Genomic DNA, 21516 nt, shown 5'->3' with positions numbered 1-21516 from the left:
GCCAAGGACTAGCTCCCAGCATTCATGGAAAGCTGAAGCCATTATTCATGGTATCCAGCTTCATGTACTTTCAACCAGTGCCAATATGACATCAACAATTAAAATTCCCCTTTTACTCACCCAGCCATGCTTTTAAATCAATTAGAAGCAAACAAACTAACAAACAAACAAATGCAGCGGCTCATTCGTTCATTGCTCTGGTTGCTAAAAGTTACAATACATACAAAAAGGTTCATTAGAAGGGTCTCTAAGGCCACAAATTCTCAGTGTTCTCACAGTGAGACACATATTAATGTCTAATATCACTCAACATCTTTCCCCTCTTTCTTACCAAAGCATCAAAGACGAGGATATCATACTCATTGCTTTGAGAATGCTCCATCATGATATTGAAGAGGGCATCCAGAGTATCTTGGAGAAACTGGACAAAATAATGAAGGTCATGTTAAAACACAGTGCAGGTGACCCACAAGTCCCACTCCTCAGTGTATCCCCAAGAGAATGAGAGCACACATCCACCATACGCTGCATTCCAAAGGTCCAGGGAGCTTTCTTGTCAAGAGCCAGAACTTGGAGCAAACCAATTGTCAACCAACAGCATGAATGAACATATGGTAGCATTTTAATACTACAGAATACTCCACAGTGATTTAAAAAAAAAAAAAAAAAAGAGCAAACTACGTCTATATGAAACAATGAGGATAACCTCCTAAGAATTATGTAGAGTAAGATAAGTCAGACCCGAAAATGTATATTATTTATTTCTCTATATAAATGTATATTATTTATTTATTAATAAATAATAATATTTATTATTATTATATAAATAATAATATATTATTTATTTTCATGAAATTCAAGAACAGGCAAAAAAAAATCTATCATAGCAGTCAGCATGGGGAAGGGTAAAGAAGGGGTATGAGAGAACCTACCACAATGTCAAAAATGTACTGTATCTTGATCTACAGGGTGAGCAAATGGGTATATGCATGTGTAAAAATATAGGAAACTATACTCTTAGGGTAAGTATTCTGTATATATTTTGCTGTATTATATACTTCAATAACAAACTTTTTTAGAAAAATTAAAAAGAATGCAAAGATGGAGACCATGTAATTCCCTCCCAGATGTTTCTGCAAGCTGCCCAAAGGTGACAGATCTTGTGAAAGGATGTCTGGAGAATTTTCCTGCTATTGATGAACCAGGTAGGTGGGTCAATAGTGCACATTAAAAGCACTGATCTGAAAATTCTACCATTGCTTCTCCATGTATGGAAAATTAACTAAAATCTGATACTCTTCCTTACTAAGGGATGGGTCAATATTTCCTATAGTCCCTGAAAACACACAGTTACCAAATAAAGAAGTTTAATCTCAGAGTTTCTAGCTGGACCAAGTTCCTGATGGAAACAAGATCACCAAGACCTGTGAGAAACACCTGTCCCATAGAACTGGACAGAAGTGTTGCTTAATTAAATTTATACCTCAGATGCTATATTCTCTAACACCATGTGGATACAATAATACATCTGACATTTGTATTGTTTTCTGCTTGTTTCACTTAAAATGTGAGCCCTTATGTCTTTCCTTCTTTCATGTATAATGCATAATACTCTGTAAGCAGCAGGAACTAAGAATACTTTTTATTTCTAATAGTAACATTCAAGTAGTACTAAGACATCACACTATTATAGCAACTTATGCCAACAAAAATAATTAATAGTTACTATTTACTGAACTCTGTATGATTTACATGTTTAGTTCAATATTATAACTTTGTGTTAGAGACTATGCTAAGTAATTTTTAAACATTATTGCCTTGAATGCTCAAAACCACTCTACGAAATATGTCCTAGTCACAATATTATCACATAAAGTTGGTAAGCGGTTGAGCTGAGATCTACACCCAGGCTGATCTCCTGGAAGGAACTGAACACAACCATAGTTTTCTACCACTCAACATTCAACATCCTTGAACCATATGATCCTCTGAATTTCCCAGTAAAGATTTCTCATGGCAATTTGGAACACTGTGTCCCTCTGTTAGAGAAAAAGTCCCATCTCCCTCAGCACTTGATTTGCCCCTGAAGCCACCCAAGATTTAAAGCTCTGTCACTGGAGACAAAGACAAACAGAATGAAGCCCCACTGACCTTCACCACTTCCTCTCCATCGACGATCTTCAATTTCTCTAAATTCTCCTGTAGCAGCTGAGGCTTCATACGCCACTTCAGCAAACCCAGCAAGCCCACTGGAAAGAGTCCAGACAAGCAGAATTACTATTCTTGGCTTGAACTGTCCATGAACTGTCCATTCAGCCCCCACCCCCGGGGTTACCCATGCACACATGCACATGTGCACTACATATATACAACTCTTGAAGGTTTCATTACCATTTTGGGTGAGCTTTGTGGAACACACCAGGGTGGAAATGGAGAACACATCCCGGGAGCTGACAGAGAGCCCCCCAACACTACTGGAGCTTCGACTCAAGGTGGCCCCCTTGTTTTCCATATGGTGTCGATAAGAAGGAAGGGTCAGGTAAGCACTGGCATCCTCCATCTTCTTACTCTCTCCCTGGAAACAACACCTTGGTTACTTCCCCAGCCATGGGTATATGCCCAAGTGGTCAGCTTACACATTGTAAGATGCAGAGAGTCAGAATTAGAAAAAAAAAAAATAATCAGAGAAACAATAAACAGGTGGTATGGCAGGGTTATTTTCCCACAAAACAGGCAAGAATCCAAAGTTGCATTAATGGAAAAGGGATTGACCAACCAATTGAAGGATTTGTGGATTTCATTAACAGCATGAAGGGAATTGAAGATTTCCCTGATAGGCCATTTTGATTTCTCCTAAATTTCTTGAAATTTTATTTTTAAAATATACTCCACACCCAGCATGAAGTCTAACATGGGGTTCAAACTCATGACCCTGACATCAAGACCTGAGATCAAGAGTTGGACACTTAACCAACTGAGACCCCCAGATGCCCCTAAATTTCTTGAGGTCTTAATACACACCTACCAGCAAGATAAGGAATCAGCTTAAAGGAAAAGTTAAGAGCAAAAGCACCAAAGTCTGAAAGCCCTGGGATCTAGACCCTGTTCTACCATTCGTAAGTCTTGTCTATGCTTGGTCTCTGTGTGTTCTTTTTCTCATGATTAAACTTAAGATTAACAATATTACCTAGATCCTAGAAATTTGGGGCAGACTAAATGGGCATAATGCATATGGAGCTCTTAAAAGAGTTGATAGAAACCTAAATCCCTTGGCATGTGGAAATGCATAGTTAGAGGTAGGCATTACAGGAGTTAAAGTTTATTGAGCACTTACTTACTACTGGAAGCTGCTCTAAGTGCTTTATATGCCTTGGTTCATTTCCTTTAAACCTCACAACTGCTCTTATCTCTGTCATAGACACTGCTATCATCCTCAGTTTACAGATGAGGAAACTGAGACTTAAGAAAAATGAGGACATTGCAAACTGACTATAACTGGGCCTACCCCCTTTCTCCCCATGCCCCTCCACCACAAGTTCATAGTCTGTTGGGGAAGAACGGCTTTCAAGGCAAGAACTACCTTGATGTGCCATAAATGAGAAGAGAGAAGCTGTGCAGAAGGGGATGAGGCTTTCCAGAAAACCCAGAGAGACTCAGAGAAAGAGTGCCTGGTGATGAAGCCTTGATGAGGCGGTGTTTGCCATGGAGACCACAGGCAAAAAGGTGTTTTCAGTCCCAAGACTGAGAAAGCCAAGGACAGGTGTTGGATCCCTATGCCAATGGCTTAGCCTTATCCTCCTTCACAAGCACATGCTTTGTGTCCAGCCAGGCGCTTGCAGAGGCATCCCACATCCCCAAAGAGGGGTTGTGGGAAAGCACTCAGGTAAGACCAAGGCAAACACTTCCCACTTCTCAAAAACAGTACTAGTCTCCTGATGTAAATAATGATGGTCAGTATCTGTACATCCTTTTATACATAGCTCTTCCACATGGGTCATCTCATTGGTTTGTCATAAATATTACCATCACACTTAAGAAAAAGGAAACTGATACTCAGGAAGATGTGTGAGATGATTCTAGATTTAGTCAGTGGCAGGATTGGGACCCCAGATTCTGATATATTTCCATTACCGGCAGTGAGGCATCTCTCAAATGTTTCTTGCTGGTATTCTACACATCCCACAGGGCTCTTTACAGACTCAATAGCCCATTCTTTCTTATTTTTTTAAAAATAAGATTTTATTTATTTATTTGACAGAGAAAGAGAAAGCGAGAGCAAGAACACAAGCAGGGGGAGTAGGAGAGGGAGAAGCAGGCTTCCTGCCTAGCAGAGAGCCCAATGTGGGGCTCGATCCCAGGACCCTGGGATCATGACCTGAGCCAAAGGCAGACACTTAATGACTGAGCCACCCAGGTGCCCCTCAATAGCCCATTCTGTGTAATAATAACCTTTTCCACTTACTCCATGTGCTATGTACCCATCATGGTTGTGTTTAAATGAGCAGTCTCATGTGACACTCACTCAACAGTTATTCACTGAGGGCTCTCAGAGGGGGAAACAGAGGCAGAGAAGGTAAGATTTTGTGCAAGGCCACACAGTTGGTGAACCCTGGTGTGTGGGATGCTATGGTCCCTGCTGTTAACCACTAAGCAATGCTGCCATCTTCCCTTGGCTTCCTATGCCCCACTCACTGCAGAGCTAATTCCAACACATGGTACCTTCAGGACAACCAAGTCGTGGGGTCCATCTTGCAGAGTGGTCCCATCTTCCTTCATCAGCTTCACATAGGACATGGCAAAGTTCTTTTCTCCTTTATCTTTAGCTAGAAATAGCATTATGAGGTCAGGAAAAAAAAAAATGACACATGGACCACCCAGTTATCCCACTCTGCCCCCCTTAGGGGAGCTTCAGAGATGCCTTTTGGTCAGGTACTCACATTCCAGGGATGATCGATGCCGAAACATGAATCTCAAATGGATCCTCTGCATGTCTTCGATAGGGACAGCCACCTTGGTAGGCAGAAACCAGAGCTCAGAAGCCAATGAGTTAAACAGCCCTCCCCTATCCAGCCCACCCACACCCACCAAAGACAGTCTGACCATTTAACTGAGAGTCTGCATGCTGATTTATTACCCATCCATCAAGCCCGATGAACTGTAAATAAATTACATAAGAACTAGCTATGAAGAGAAAATAAAGTACCAAATGTAATCCATTTGGCAAATTGCATTCCTAGCCAATGAAAAGAGGTCCGTAAATTACAGTGGGTTAAAATGAATCTCCCCAAATTGATATAAAAGTCACATAACTTTAGCACAGGATTTGATGCACTGCAAACTGCACGATGCACATTTTCTTTATACACTCCAGGAGTTCTGGCAAGTGCAGCGGGGCTTAGCAAATTAACCACGGTCATTAGGGGGTATGCTCGAAGACTCTTGTTCATGCAAATTCGTAAAAATGCTTGAATCCAATAATACTTGGGAAAATCCTAGGGCTCATTCCCATCCCTGGCTGGACAGATACCCAGATGCTTTCACCTCTGAAGACACTGAGCCAAATCACTCAGTCCTCCGTCACCCCTGTCTCACTGTCCAGTGGGTGGTATGCTGCACCCTAAATTGAGACACATCCAGCCTGGCTAGGATTGCCTAACTCCTGACACCTCCCAGCTCCCTCTGCAATGGGCGAGTCAAGCCAAAGCAGAGAAGCTTAGCTACCTGTGAGAAAACCACCTTGATCTTTAAGAGGGACAAGTTTATACTGAATCGGTGACTATTAAAAGTCAAGCAGATGTATACTTTGGGGGCACTTTCTGCTCCAGAGAATGAACTCTGAGCCTGAAGAGGTCCACCATTTGTGACTTCAGACAGAACAAAGAAACTGAGAGCCTCCTGGGCGACTGCAGTCTGATTCATTCTTTCACTGTGAATCAAATGGCCACTGCAAGCCCGTCACTGGAAACGCTGGCCTTGCTGAGGCGAAGCAGAGGCCCCGCTATGCCAATGCTCATGGTTCACATGGAGAGACATTTAACAACCATGTGACAAGGGCTAGCAAAGAAAAATAATTAGAGTACAAGAGAACACGGAAAAGAGGAGACCAACTTGATCCAATAGCTTTCTGACGCCAAAGTTGGGCAGGTCATTTTGAAAAGAGTGGGTTCAGGGAGACACACTGAGGAAAATGGGAATATAGGTGACCAGGCAAGAACCACTGAGATTTGGGCAGCTGTGTCAGAAAAGGAAGTTATGTGAACATCTTGTGTTTGGGTTCAGAGCACGGGGTGAGTAAAGACTGCTACTAATTACAAGGCAGAGATAGTCTAAGGTGCGTTCAAGCATCACTGTTCACTAAATTAATTCCAAACTCCTCTTCCAATGTACGATATTCCCTTCTGCTTCATGTGACAATCTGGTAATATGGATATTTGTGATTAATGCCACTTTTGTCCCAGGCACCCTCCCAAGACAGTGTCTTTCAGGCATTAAGTTGTCTCTTATAGCCTCACGTTCACTTGCAAGCTCTGTCGCTCCTCACTGCTGAGTGGAATGACACAGCTTGGCAGGCTGGGCACTGTGAGCAAGAAGACCATCTGACAATCCCATCGTGGCTGATTCTGGGTCAGTGAAGGGGATCAGGAGGTCAGGGTACTTGTCACCATTTCCACTGCCTGATATACAACTGGGCATATACTAGGGTATTGCTTCAAATTAGGATGGTGTCTCAGAACCCCTAGATTCATGTTTGCTATTATTAATTATTATTAATTATTCTTATTATTACTATTATTACCTTGACTGTTTCCATCCACCGTGGCTGTTTGACTTGATAGTACACAACGGACCGATATTCATTCATGGGCTTATCCCCAGCTCCCACGCAAATTGCATTCTGACCCAAGGGAAAAAAAAGAGAGAGAAAGAAAAAACACTACAGAATTGCCATTTTTGGTGCTTGGGCACTATTGGTCCTGAGGCCAACACTGGCCTCAAGGGCCGGAAATCCCTCCCTTCACCAACCTTCAGCCAGGTACCCTTCTACATTACCGATTTATACATGAACGTCCCCGGCCCCGGGAGTGACAGCTGTTTAACTACAGAAATTCTATTACTTGCATTCCGGAAACCATTGGAGCGCACCAGGCACTGACGTGATTGCCTTATTGTAAATGGTAACCAGCCTTAGAGTTACTGCATGCTGCCACTCTTATTAATACTATTTGTTTCTTAAATCTGAATGTGCACAAAGTTTACAAACAGGCTCAGCGCAGTCAAGCAGCAGCTCACTTTGATGGATTCTGATGCTAACAGGGAAACTGGGTGAGAGGAGGGAGCCCAGGCTGCTGACAGATACAGGGACAGAGGGGCCTGGGGAAGCCCTACTGTTACCAAGCATCTTCTGGTATCAGGCCCATGCCAAGCACTGGGATATGGACATGAGTCAGATATTAAACTTGACATGAGAGTTCACAGTTTGGGGGAGGGATCATTAGATAAGCAGACAAATCACTGAACAACACAATGTGACAGCAGCGGACATATGTCTTTTTACTACAGTGGGACACAGAGAAGGGATCCTTAAGTGCAGCCTGAGGATTCAGGGAAGATTTCTTGGAGGTGAGGACAGTTAAGGATCTTGAAGGAAGATTCCAAGTTGGCTTTCAGCAAAAAATGTGGGCAAGATGTTCCAAGCAGGGAATGAGCACAGAGCAAGCATACCTGAGTATTCCAAGTATAGGGCATTTGCTGTTTGCCATAAACACCCTCAGAGTAATAAGGAAAAGTATCTTTTAATAGGGCCTGTCGGCCCCTGATTCTATCTCTTTCTGTTAATTCTTGTGGTTTGGCCCCCAAACAGGATCTAAATAGGGTCTCCCAGGAAAGGCCTAAAAATTTTACCTCCAGTCTCTAAATAGGGACATAGGGATTGGTTTTGGAGCCCCTGGCCCCCATATTGCAAAACTATGTGCCTCTGGGCATTTTTAGGATGACAGACTCCTTGCCTTTTACCAGATTCCAGCAGATTCACCAATGGATCCTTGATACCACCAACCCCACGCCCACCACCATGAGATTAAATGACCAAAGCCAGCCACATACAAGCACTCTAGGACCCCCCGTAAGAGAAGCTAACTTGTGGGAAAGAGAATTCTTCCCCTCACACTGGAATACTCCTTTCCTTCCAAGCTGTAGGGCAAGAATGACTGATGGTACTCGCAGTCAAATTGAGTCCATTTCAAAATAAGGATATAGCATCCTTTCAGAATTAACCTCAAAAAACAACAAATCTAAAAAAAAAAAAAAAAAAACAACTAGAATTGCAGTGTCTGGGTGGTTCAGTTGGTTAAGCATCTGTCTTTGGCTCATATCATGATCCCAGGGTTCTGGGATTGAACCCCAAGTTGAGCTCCTCCTTCTCCTTCTGCCTGATGCTCGCTCTGCTTATGTGCTCGCTCGCTCTCTCTCTGTCAAATAAATAAAATCTTTACTTACAAAGTAAATTAATTAAATTAAATTTTTTAAAAAACCAGAATAACCAATGAACTAAAAATGGAGAAAAGCAATCTCTTGGTTTTCAAAGAGATGAAGTCTTTTAGAAATTTTTGAGGCCTGAACAGTAAACATGCTTTCAAACTTGGTTTAACTACTTAGAGACTGCTTTTTGTTGAGCAATATGCTGAGCCCTTTACATGTACTATCTCACTTAATCCAATCCTCACAAACACCACCAATGATCACCACTACTATCCCCATTTCAAAACTGAGTAAACTGCGGCACCGAGAGGTTAAGTACTTGCCCAGAAAGATAGCAGAGCTGGCATATGTCTAAGACCCGCTATCTCTCTGTCCAATGTTCCTTTCACAACAACCGAGATGCTCTCCAGCCTCCTAAGATTTATATCAAGTGACATTTATGGGCTTAGAGTTTCTGTAACTCCAGTGAATCCCATGTATCTTATAAAATTTGAGAATACACATATATCTCTGGTAAAAGTAAAATTACTATATGCCAGGCAACTGAATCCCACAGAACTATCTTGGTGATGAAAATTTTTGATTGCCTGAGGCTTTAGGAAAAAGATCCAGTATTACTCTGAGGAAGACCTAAGACCCTCCCTTCAACATGCCAGAGTTAAAATTGAATGTTTTCACGTGTGTTGAGAATCATGACCAGGGACTGAGCCCAGTTTTAGAGAAAATATGAATTTATATATGTCTCAAGTAAACCTGTTTAATAATTTTCCCCATTGCCCACCCCCAAGACCCCCAATTAACAGTGAGAATTCCTAGTTGGTTTCAGATTGTCTTCAATGTGAGCAGGAATCAGGAAAGCCTAGAGGCTTTAATGCTGACTTAGTGGACACACTTTAGCAGCAGGGAAAATCAGCCTCCTCACACAGGCCCTGTGTACCTGGTGGTAATCACCAGAGGAACAAATGACCCCATGGATGTGAATGCACTTTAAGAGACTGAGGGTCCTACACCTATAAGGCCACATCCCAGGAAGATGCCATCTATAAGGCAAGAATAAAAGCAGAATACTACCATTCCTTTCTAGTAATAATGGTCAATTTTAATGAACACCTATTGTGTAGATCATCTCATCTGAAGTTCACAAAAGCAAGGTGCAACTGCCAGTCTCCTACTATTCAGACTGAAAACTGTAGGCATAGAGACATTACATAACTTATTCAAGGTCCTTCTGCTAACCAGGCTGCATTAGGGATTGAACTAGGCTGCCTGGCCCCAGAGTCCATGGTCTTAAGCACTCTAATGTCCTGTCCTCCGTGCCCTGCCTCTACCCACGTAAGCTAGCTGGTCTCAGAAGAGCAGAGGTTTCTAGGCCTGGCATCAGAGCCTTCTCACTTCTCCTTAAACTTGTTTCAGGCATCCGTCCACATCAGATTGCTTATTGGACTGCCTGGGTTCCTGCCCAGTTGCTCTATCTTCTCTAAATATTACCCCCCCTTCCTGTTTCTGAGTATTTACTGCAAACCAGGTGCTTTACTGGTACCATTTTGTTTAACTTGCAACCCCAAGATGATTCCTCTTTTACAGACAAATAAAACTTGCCGAAGATTACACAGGTACTAGGAAGGGAGGTTGGGACTTAAATCTGATCTATTTGATCCCAGAGCCCACACCATTAGCTTCTCTGCTGTGTCCCCTCCTGAACAAGTTCACTGAGACCCCAAAGTGAGCCAAGGGCAAGTGTAACACACTCTGTCCTCTGGCCCTGCTCCTCTAAAAGCAGTGTGCGCCTGTAACAAGAAAAGAACTAGATATTCCTGAAGGGGACTATTCCCATAGGAACCCACCAGTATCAAGTGTTTGAGTGTGCTGCCTGACACTTAATTAGGCAGTAATATTTATTTCTGCAAATAAAGAAAGAACAGCCTCCCACAAGCTTCCTTAGCAATTTTCAATAGTCAGTCAACTGAACTCCCCCATAACTTGCCTAATAGAGGAAACTGCAAATTACCACCGTGCCCCATAGTTACCTCTTCATTTCAGCCCCCAGAATACCTGCTTATATATTCATCTTTGAAGAGTGTGTCTGCTTAGCCTTAGGGTGTGACTGGAAAGGGTGACAGAGGGGTGGAAGAAGAATGGTTCAGAAGCAAGATAAGACACCTGCCTTCCTGTTAACTGTTCCCTCCAATTTGTCCTTCAGCAATACCGAAGGCAAGCGTATCAGTGTTTTCAAAAATGAAGCTGAGGTTTAAAAGTCCTCCAACAGGTAGTTGGATAAAAATAACTTCAAAGCAATGGTCTATACCTTCGTGAAATGCAATTTCCCTTTCAGATAAAAACCTCTGCTCTTCTTTTGTGTTCTTTTGAGCAAAGTGTCTCTCACTTACTTTACTTTTCAGAATCCAACAAAGAGAGGATGAGTTAAACCCTCGGATTTTTGCTCAACCAGATAGTAATTAAGGGGGCCAGTCTTTACCAACAAAAAGACAACAGGATTTTTTTAAATTCAAAAAATAATTACGAATCTTCCCAGGATTTGATAGAAGTTGTTATTAGCTTCATTTTTGAAATGAGAAACAAGTTGGGGGACTTTTTTAAATGGATAGGCATCCCCATGAACTATTTAAGAGGGCCTGAAACCTGGACTCAAACTCCATTTCTGCCACATACTAACTTCATGACCTTGGAAAAGTGGTTTCACTTGAACGTTTAGTTTCACCCTCTGTAAAAATGGGAATAATAATGGTAACACATCGTACTTATCCCAGTGCCTGGCACGTAGCATTTCCTCTGTGAATGCTAGTTATGTTCTTAGGTAGAGGGTAGCAAAACCTGCCTGAGCCCTGCCCCAAGGCTAGAGCAGATGATTTATCAATACTCACCAACCCCCACCCCACTGTTCTATCTAATCACCTGCTGTGGCCTAAGCGGAATCTTTGCCCACGCTGAAACTGCTGCGAAGAGCTGATTTTATTTTCAGCTCAGTACTCCAAAAGGAGAAATTGAGAAGCAGAACCCTCCCACACACTGGACACAATTGCTGACAACCTTAAAGGAAATATAAGTAAATAAATGTAAACACACATGAGAAATATTGTATAGGACATATGCTGTATAAATATTTATAGCAATGTGATTTGCATTCTTGACTATACGGTGTTGGCCCTCTGGAGATCAATTTACGAATAAGGCTTTCCACCAGAATTTCTAGCTGGGCACTAGGGAGTTGGATTGAGTGTTCGGAATGTCTGTTTTGAGGCCATCCTGAGTCTCCACACCAGCCCCAGGCTTTGTATTGATCCTTTTTCTTGCCAGGGATTTTGTCTGAATAAACCAGCTCAGATTTCAATGAGAACAACATTTTAACAACAAGAAGCTGACCTGTGAGCTGAAGCCAAGCAGAAAGAAAAGAAAAGAAAGAAAGAGGAAAAAGAAAAAGAAGGGATCATGAAAGGGGAGAAGCAGACATTGAAACACTGCTTTGATGTAAAGAGAAAACGGCACAAGGTCTTACTATGGGCCAGTGTACAAACCGAGCTCTAAAGGTGTAGATCACATTACTCAAGGCCATCCCGAAGGCACCTGACATTTAGGGAGCAGACCAGGATGGGAAAAGCAAATCTGGGTGAGCAGAAGCCCTCAAGGCAGCCGGGGCACCCAGAGAAGCAACAGGGCCCCTTACAGGCAGCGTTTTGCCATCCTCCGCGCACACACACATGATCACTTCCACATTCCTCTGCGTGGTCTTGTTGTACTTGTCAAAGTCGCCTTGTGAGAGAGTGATGTAGATGTCGTTCCTGACATCCCCTGCAGGCAGAGGAGAGAGAGAGACAAGAGTTGGCATGTCTCTACACCCAGGAGAGACACTGACTAGAAGGCACGGGGGCGGGGGTGGGAAGGCAAGTGCCCGGCCTTGACGTCTGCTAATGAAACTAACATCAGACATGTTTCCAAAAAGTGTTGTTTCCTCATCAGGGAGGTTGGAGAAGGAGGTAACAAGGGGAAGGAGGAACGTTAGGACATCAATTGCAAAAAGGTAGGTTGGATGGTCAAAATCGGCTCTCTTCGTCTCTCGTCATTAAAATTACTGAATTTCCATCCTCTAGTGACACCTTCTGGGAAGGCAAAGGAGAGCTCCTGGGCCCATGATGAATAACAACCACAGTCCACAGTTGCAGCCCCAGATCCTTCACTGTGCTGATGCAGGTAGGGTGACTTTTCACGAGTCCAAGGACAGGGGGTCAGGAAGAGGTCCGGAGGGTCTTCAGGAATGGGGGCGGTAAGAATAGAAAACCCCGCAGCGGAATGCACGGGGAATTGCCGTGTCAGGTAAAGCACAGGCCCCCAGTGGACCACCGTACATTGTGGAAAGGGGTGAGTCAGCGAGAGCAGTGGTGGACGCAAGCCTAAGACGGGTTTAAGATAAAAAGGGAAGTTTCAAGATAGTGTTATTACATAATATCATTTGTTTTTCTTTTACTATGATCATGTTTGGACTATTTTATTTATTTATTTATTTATTTATTTATTTGACAGAGAGAGATCACAAGTAGACAGAGAGGCAGGCAGAGAGAGAGAGGGAAGCAGGCTCCCTGCTGAGCAGAGAGCCCGACGTGGGCTTCGATCCCAGGACCCCGAGATCATGACCTGAGTCGAAGGCAGCGGCTTAACCCACTGAGCCACCCAGGCGCCCTGGACTATTTTAATAGAGGTTACTTCTGGAGACAAAAATTTGAGGGAGCTTTTAATGTTTCACTTTTTACCTTTTCGTGCAATTTGAACATTTTACAGCGGGCATAGTGTCCTCTGGTAATAAAAAAAATATATGTAGTTTAAAATTTAAGAGAATGACAATTTTCTCCCCAAAAGAATAGAATTATTCTATGTGTAGTGAAGTAGGAAGGATGTCTATGATAAATTAAGTGATAAACCAAGTGGCAGAACCCTATATAAAGCATGTAAAGTAATGTTATATAAGGCATATGAAGTGTGATCCCATCTGTGAGGCAAAAAAAGTGCATGTGTATATATTTATGTGCCTGCGTTTATTATGTGACTATAGGGAAGATTTTTGGATATACAAAAATCATTTTCAGTGGTTACCTTCAGGGAGAGAAATAGAAAAAAAGCAGTTGAAAAGGAAGGAGTTGACTTTTTGAAAAGAAAATAGTTGTGACAAGCCAGACCCACCCCTGCCCCATAGGAAGGCCAGACCTGGCATGATGATCTCTGGGAAGCCCAGCTTCCTGGCCACCACAGTGGTCCTGTCCACCAGGTGTGGGTAGTCCTTGCGGATTTGAATGATGTCACCCACAAGCATCTTCATGGTCACCCAGAGGCCTGGAAGGGAATGACTATCATGAAAAGCCAACTTCAAGGTATGCTCATGCTCACCCTCCCACCATCTCTCCCTTTGGGCTCTTTCTGGAGGAGACTGCTGGAAGCAGCAACAATCATAGATGTAGTGACCCAACACAGGAGGAGGCAGAAGGTAGAAAGCAGAGGGGCTCTGGGGCCAGGTATCTGTGGGTTTGAATGCCACTCGTTACTTCCAACAGCGTCCGCTTCTGTCAAATTCCCCCACGCAGGCTTTGTGCAGTGAGGTGGGTACCACCTATCTCACAAGACCGTGGGAAGAATTCAGTCAAATAAGGAGCTCTATAAAGGTGCCTGACACATAGGAGCTGTGCTTTGGGCACGAGGACATTCAGATTCAGGAGATGTGGCTTCCATTTCCATAGATCACACGCTCCCATTTTTCACAGTGGTCTGTCTGGAAGGAAGACTATGTTTCCCAGGGTTTACGATTTTGATCTGTTTTCCAAAGAATCAAGAGCTCCCAAGCCAGAACCCAACCCACTCGGCGCATTGTGGCACTGTACCTTGCCCTCCACTGTCTCCTTTGGAGGCTGTGACTTTGCTCAGCAGGCTGTGAAGGAAGTCATTCTCAGCTGTCACTCTGGGAAGGAAAAGAAAGCACAAAATTCTTGCATGGTACTCTTATGGGGTCCCTATCTTGAGGTCCACGTGCTCCACAAAGTTACCAGTGTCCCCATATACCTTAGGTGAAAAGTGAGCCTGCCCAAGCCAGCTCAGTCAACATATGTGCCATCAAGAAACAGATTTCTCGGGGTTATGGACATTGGGGAGGGTATGTGCTATGGTGAGTGCTGTGAAGTGTGTAAACCTGATGATTCACAGACCTGTACCCCAGGGGATTAAAATATATTATATGTTTATAAAAAATTAAAAATTAAAAAAAAAAAGAAACAGATTTCTCTTTTTCACAAACCAACATGGCTCTGAGATCTGGGAATGTTATTGCTACAAGTAGAGAAGATATATATATATCTTATATATATATATTCTTAGAAAAGAAGGATTCCTAAGCCCTCAAAAGCAACATCCATTCAGCAAGATGGCAAAGACTAGCTGCTCCTGCTCAGTCCTAATCACATACCTTAACAAGAGTCACAGACTTCATTACCAGTGGCAAAATTCCATTCTCCTTGGACATCCTTGGTGTAACAAAGTGAGGACCACATTCTCAAACATGGGGTCCTACTTCCTTACAGACTCCTTTTTAGAGCAGGAAAAGAACATTTACCCTCCTCACTACCCTCCCTCTGAAATCATGAATATTTCTATCAGTGAGAACCAGATAACAATTCCCTGATAAGCTGTTCCTTCACAGAGTTGTGGTTCCTTATTACTTGTAGTTAATGCATTAATCTTTTGTTATCTACTTAGTTCCCCATCTAAACATAAGCTCCACAAAGACAGGGCCATGTCTATCTTGTTGACCATTTCATGCCTGGTGCCTAGCACAGTGCCCAGCCCTCTGCCAGCTTTCAATCAAACTCTGTTGAATAAATAACATCTGATGAATGAATGGTGAGAGTCTGGCTGGTTTCAAGTGCCTTAGCACTGAGATCATCATTCTTTTCCTGTTCTCCTCTTGGGAGGCCCCATAGGGCTATCACCAACTCAGGGAATCAGTGCACCTTGCTTTTGAGCAGCCCTCAATGAGAAAGGGTGTGGTTTAAGAGAAGAGGAAGGAATGGAGAAATCTCTCACGGGTGAAAAGGAATGAAGTGCTGCTTTTCTTCATCACTCTCTGCTTTCCCCTTGATGATGTCTGTTATGTCCATAACTAAACACAAACAAACAAACAAAAAAGAGAAAAATCTATTAATGACTTATATCCTCCTGCTTCCAGGAAACCATGTCAATGGGATGAGATGTAGTACTAGAGGCTGGGTCAGGAAGTCTAAAAAGACAAGCTAGACGGCAGCAGGCAATACACAGACAGCAAGGGTTCATAACATGCAACAAGTAAGTAATAAACAACTAAGTTTGGATTTGACATATATGTACTGGACGTCTACTGTGCCTACACAGTGACTCCCTATAGGACCTGAGAATCTAATGAAATCTCCTTACCCCCTTTTCATAAACATGTTCATATGCACAGACACATGCCTATAGGAAGCTTGAACCCTGCAATTCCAGAGGGATCCTGAATCCTCTGAAACTTCTCCTTAAATTAGCCACCAAATGTCCATAAAACAAAGGTGAAGAACTGCATAAGAGAGGGGATTATAGAAACTGTTGTGAGGCCAGGAGAGAACCATGGAGAAAAGCTGATCGGATATAGCCCAAATCCCAGTAGTATGAAATATCTCAAACTCTACAGGCCCTGGTCAGGGAGCCATTAAAACCATGGGGATAATAATTTTTTTGGCAGGGGGCAGCAAAGCAAGGTTTATTGAGCAATAGCAAAGTGATAGTACAAAGCTCCTGAGGAGGGAGGGGACCCAAGAACGTTGCCCCATTGGGGTAATAATCTACCAGTGACCACATCTAGTTATGTGAATTTAACCAGTATCCCTTCTCTCTGATAAACAGACACCCCTCACCCATCTCAGTGAGCATGGTTTGGGAGGAACAATCTCCCTCCGGCTCCAGAGTTGTTCACAGGACTTGGCCAATCAGAGGACCACATACCCCTGCCCAAAATAACTGCTTAGGGGATGAACACGTGGCCTATGTTCATGTTCCTGGGGCTTGTACTAAAACTCATGGGAAGGGGTGCTTTCTTTCCCCTGGATTACTAAACTGGTAGACTCAAGCTTGGAATAGCTGGCCCATGTTTTGCCAGCTAATTGGACAGTCATCTTCAGAATAAGCCAGCAAGAGGACAGAGTGAGATATAAATTTGAGTTCTTGGATCCAGCTATGCCTGAAGCAATCTATGCCTGAACTTTTCAGTTACACCAGGATTGTTGTCCCCTGAAACCAAAGGAGAGCAGACTAGAGCTGGGGACAAAGGCACACTCTGAGGTAAGACTGAAGGACGCTTCCTATCTTAACAGGGACACTGTGATGCCAGGAGTATTCCTTATATAGAATCAGCATTTCAGAGCAGGGCACAGACCAATCAAGTCAAAGTCTCTCATTTTGTAGATAATGAAACTAAGACCCTGGGGAAAATGCTTGCCCAAGGTCACCTAGTTAGCTAACTAGCAACAATGCCTGATTAAAAAACCATTTGGCTCCTTGTAAGCTAACTTGTCCACCCAGCCACTTTGTAAGCAGTGCTAGGGGACTAGTTGGAAAGCCAGGTGGTTTGTGAATACAGACAGATCAGTATCTTTAAAGGAAAAACATGAAACAGTGAGTTTATATATGATATAGAGGAATTATAAATGGTATACGACTAAAATACATATTTAATAAAAAGAAATAAAACTGGCATATCAAACTGCTGTTTCCACAGGTCTTCAAATGCTCTTTTAAGAAAAAAAGGTCTTTTAATTTTAAGTGGGCTAATTAAAAGAAAATATATTAGGTAAATAACAATGCGAGTTCTAGTTAAATAACAAAACCCATAAAAGTGGGACAAGAATGATAAAGTCTTAGAAACCCCAAGAGAGAAAACTAAGGCTTGGAGAAAAATGCGGAGGTGAGGCTGCTCAGAAGCAACCTCATTTGGTCACACGGACTCTCCAAACGTCCACTTCCATCTGGAATTTAGATATGTGGCCAGTGACTCATTCTGTGTAACTGCATTTCCTGTCCTGGATATTTTTTTTAAAAATGATTTGTTCCTCATAATTAGATCCCACTAGTACTGTTCTTCCTTCCTCACCACACTGGGGAGCAAGGGCGCCAACTGCTCAGACGGCACTATGCTCCCAGCACTCTGCTGCAGACCCAAGGAATCCATTATTCACCACCTTCATCATAAATCTGGACTTAGTCACCAATTATTTTGATTTAGTCACCAGAAATGTAGGTATTAGGAGCTGTCTGGTATATATTGGGGGAGGGGGCGGGTAAGAGGAGAGAGAAAGAAATAATCTTAAAAATTCAGCCAAATAAAATATGCACTTTGATAAAAGTTAATAGTGTGTAGTATGTCCTTACCTGCCACCCCAAAGGGTCGCCTTAGTCCCTGCGTGCACTTTTTCGTATTCGTATCCTTGAGATCCATCTTCCCAACTCGGACTATTTGACAAATCAAGTAAATTTTATCCCTGTTGAGGTCTTTGTTTCCGAGATCCTACAGAGCAGGAAATGAATAGTTACACATGATGGATGTGTCTAGAGAATTAGAAAAGGAAGCCCACTAATAGTAAATTGTGGGGGGATATACTTAGCACCTAATATACACGGACCACTCATACAATTTGTCCTGGGAAAGGTAGAAAACAAGACGATCATACCCATTTCATAAATAAGAAAGGTGAGTTTTAGAAAGGAAACGGACTGACAGGTCCCTGGTGTTCAACCCCAATTCTTCAATTTCAAACCAACAGGGAGAGAAGGATAGAAGTACAATATCAGTTATGCAGGTGGCATCTCCTATATGTCAGCTGATGGATCCAAAATAGCAGTTGCCACAGATGACTTCATCCGTCTGATCACTGCTCATCACCACTGAGGGAGAAAGCAAAAGGAAGAGGGTACAGTCCCAACGGTTATCATTTCCTGAGCACCTGGGGTCTGGATATCACTCAGGAGTGGGTTGGTGTGACACCAAACAATCCCAGCATCTCAGAGCTTAGAGACAACAGAAGTTTACTTCTAGCTCAGGCTACCTGCCCAATGAAGATGGCTGGGGACTCCGCTTATCTACCTACGCAGGGTTCCTAGCTGACAGATGATCCATCTCATCACAACACATGCTTCCACTGTCCGCACAGCAGGAGAAGGAAAGGTGACAAATCACTTACAGGCCCTTAAATCTTCCACACATCACTTGGGCTTGCATTTCAATGACCAAAGCAAGGCAGGTGGTTGCAGCTAACCTCAAGGGGGACAGCAGAGTGCACTCCAGTATGTGCCCTGAAGAAGAACACCGACATGGTGAACTACACTAACGTGTTATGCACTGTGCCAAGTTTCTCATAAGCCACTGTCTTATTTGATCCTCAACAACTCTCTGAAGTAGATAGTACTACTGCACCCCTATTTTACAGATGGGAACACTGAGACACAAAGAAGACAAGGGGTTTCCCTGCAGTCATGATCTTAGTCCTTGGAGACACTATACAGTCATTCTAAGACCAAAGTCTATAAACCAAATCACCACAACATATCTCTCTCACCATCAGAAAGATACAGTGGAGGGAAAGCCAACCAGACCACCTCAGCATCTGACTGTCCTGCTCAAATCTAAAAGCTTCGGTGTTCTTGGGAATGTCTTCCAGCTGGGTTAAGAAAAAAAGAACATCAAGGCATGTTGTTGGCATCAGAGTAGGAAATCCTGGACCTGCCCTCACTCGGGAAAAGTTACTTTTCCTCCAAATTAATCCTCATATGCACTGGGAATAGCCTGTCAGCTCACATAAAAGTCAGGGCCCGGGCAAAGCAGCCACTCCCACCCTCTCATTGTGGCTGGTGTGGAAAGAAGAGCATGGGGGTGTGATCTGGAAGCAAATCATGGCCTAGTGTTGTCCACATCTTTCTGCTTGGGGTGTCCAATGGTTACATTTTTTTTTTTTAAAGATTTTATTTATTTATTTGACAGAGAGAGATCACAAGTAGGCAGAGAGGCAGGCAGAGAGAGAGAGAAGCAAGCTCCCTGCTGAGCAGAGAGCCCGATGTGGGGCTCGATCCCAGGATCCTGAGATCATGACCTAAGCCGAAGGCAGAGGCTTTAACCCACTGAGCCACCCAGGCGCCCCACCAATGGTTACATTTTATGCATCAACTTGGCTAGGTTATAGTGCTTAGTTGTTTGGCCAAACACTAGTCCAGATGTTGCTATGAAAGTATTTTGTAAGTCAGATTAACATCTATAATCAATTGACTTAAGTCAAGGAGATATGCTTCCATAATGTAGATATGCCTCATCCAATCAGCTGAAGGCCTTGAGACCTCATTTACTGTTGTACTTCCAGCACCCAAACCTGAGGCTTCCCAATGAAGCAGGAATTCTGCCTCAGGTAGCAGTATAGAAAACCTGCCTGAGTTTCAGGCTCCTGGCCAGCCATACAGGTTTCAAGTTTGCCAGTCCCCACAATCATGGAAGCCAAATCTTTAGAATAAGTCTATCTATATAACCTGTTGGTTCAGGTTCTCTGGAGAACTACTGGCTGATACAAGGGTTGTCCCTTCACTGGCTGAGGAAATGGACATCTGCTTCTCTACTCTCCAAAGTCTCCCTATGGAACAGGGGAAAAGGAAAAGCAGAGGAAAAGGGGGCTTCCTGACGAAGGAAGCTTAGCCACTCATTTGTATTCCCTGCCCTGCTTTGTAGGCACCTGAATTTGAAATCCCAATTACCTCGCATACAGATGATTGAACAGCCTTTTCTCTGGCCTGCCTGACTCCTTCCTCTCACCCACCCTGAAATCCTCTACAAACATATCTTTAGAAGTCATATTCATTATTTCACTTCTCTCCCCACAACGATGTTACTAGCTCCTGATTTTCTACCCTATTAGTGCTAATCTTCCACAGATGACGTGAAAGGTCCCAGACATAATATATTTCCGGCTGTCCTAGCCTGATTCCCTACTATTCTCTGCATGTAAGTACTCTATTTTTGTCACAAAGATTCCTTTATTGCACCACAAACACACGATGCTCACTTTCAACTCATTCTTTTTTGCTAAGCCCCCTGTCCACATCTCTGCCTCAGATGCTTGTCTCTTATTCCTTTATATTTCTAAATCCTTCCCATCCATAGGAGCGCAATTCCTGCTTCTGTATAATGATCTCCGTCTTTAATTACTTCTCTTGTCTCTTTAGGAATTTTCACATTTTTGGTATCTTTCAGAGGCATTCTAGAACCACAAAAGCCCTGCCACCTGAAAAGATCCTTCCTAGATGTTATGGACTGAATTACATCCCCTCAGAATTCATGTGTTGAAGTCCTAACCCCCAGCACCTCAAAATGTATTTGGATATAGGGCCTTTCAAGAAGTGATTAAGCTAAAATGAGGTTATGCAATGACTGGTATCCTTACAAGCAGAGGAGACTAGGACACAGACACACACACAGAGCAGACCGCATGAGAACACAATGTGAGAGCACTGGGAGAAGTGGCCATCTGCAAGCCAAGGAGAGAGGCCTCACAAGAATTCAGTCCTGCACACACCTTGATCTTGGACCTCCAGCCTCCAGAACTGCAAGAAAATGAGTTTCTGTTCCTTAAGTTACCCAGACTGTGGCACTTTGTAATGGCAGCTCCGGCAACTAACGTACTAGGTAAGCCTACGAGGTTCTTAATTAAGCCCCTCTTCCACTCCACTTCTTTTTTTTTTTTTAATATAGCTTTTTATTTTTTATAAACATATATTTTTATCCCCAGGGGTACAGGTCTGTGAGTCACCAGGTTTACACACTTCACAGCACTCACCAAAACACATACCCTCCCCAATGTCCATAATACCACCCCCTTCTCACAAACCCCCTCCCCCCAACAACCCTCAGTTTGTTTTGTGAGATTAAGAGTCACTTATGGTTTGTCTCCCTCCCAATCCCATCTTCTTTCATTTATTCTTCTCGTACCCACTTAAGCCCCT

The 21516-nt window shown here is 43.1% G+C and overlaps 1 protein-coding gene across 1 annotated transcript in view; it reads right to left on the bottom strand.

Moving 5' to 3' along the window:
* DOCK2 (dedicator of cytokinesis 2) overlaps positions 1 to 21516 on the bottom strand; it is a 413194-nt gene that overhangs the window by 339492 nt on the left and 52186 nt on the right. Inside the window, exons 9-20 of the mRNA XM_059416333.1 lie at positions 21090 to 21117; positions 17908 to 18043; positions 15556 to 15631; positions 14361 to 14437; positions 13693 to 13818; positions 12161 to 12285; positions 6797 to 6895; positions 4938 to 5010; positions 4720 to 4823; positions 2392 to 2575; positions 2152 to 2249; positions 332 to 421 (exon numbers count right to left, since the gene is read on the bottom strand). Of these exons, the coding sequence (XP_059272316.1) occupies positions 332 to 421; positions 2152 to 2249; positions 2392 to 2575; positions 4720 to 4823; positions 4938 to 5010; positions 6797 to 6895; positions 12161 to 12285; positions 13693 to 13818; positions 14361 to 14437; positions 15556 to 15631; positions 17908 to 18043; positions 21090 to 21117 (1216 nt within the window). The remainder of the gene's footprint in view (positions 1 to 331; positions 422 to 2151; positions 2250 to 2391; positions 2576 to 4719; positions 4824 to 4937; positions 5011 to 6796; positions 6896 to 12160; positions 12286 to 13692; positions 13819 to 14360; positions 14438 to 15555; positions 15632 to 17907; positions 18044 to 21089; positions 21118 to 21516) is intronic.

The sequence above is a fragment of the Mustela nigripes genome, chromosome 12 (genome assembly GCF_022355385.1).
Source record: "Mustela nigripes isolate SB6536 chromosome 12, MUSNIG.SB6536, whole genome shotgun sequence".
NCBI classification, from domain to species: Eukaryota; Metazoa; Chordata; class Mammalia; order Carnivora; family Mustelidae; genus Mustela; species Mustela nigripes.
Note: the sequence above shows the minus strand (reverse complement) of the source record. Positions and strands in the feature narration are given on the sequence as shown.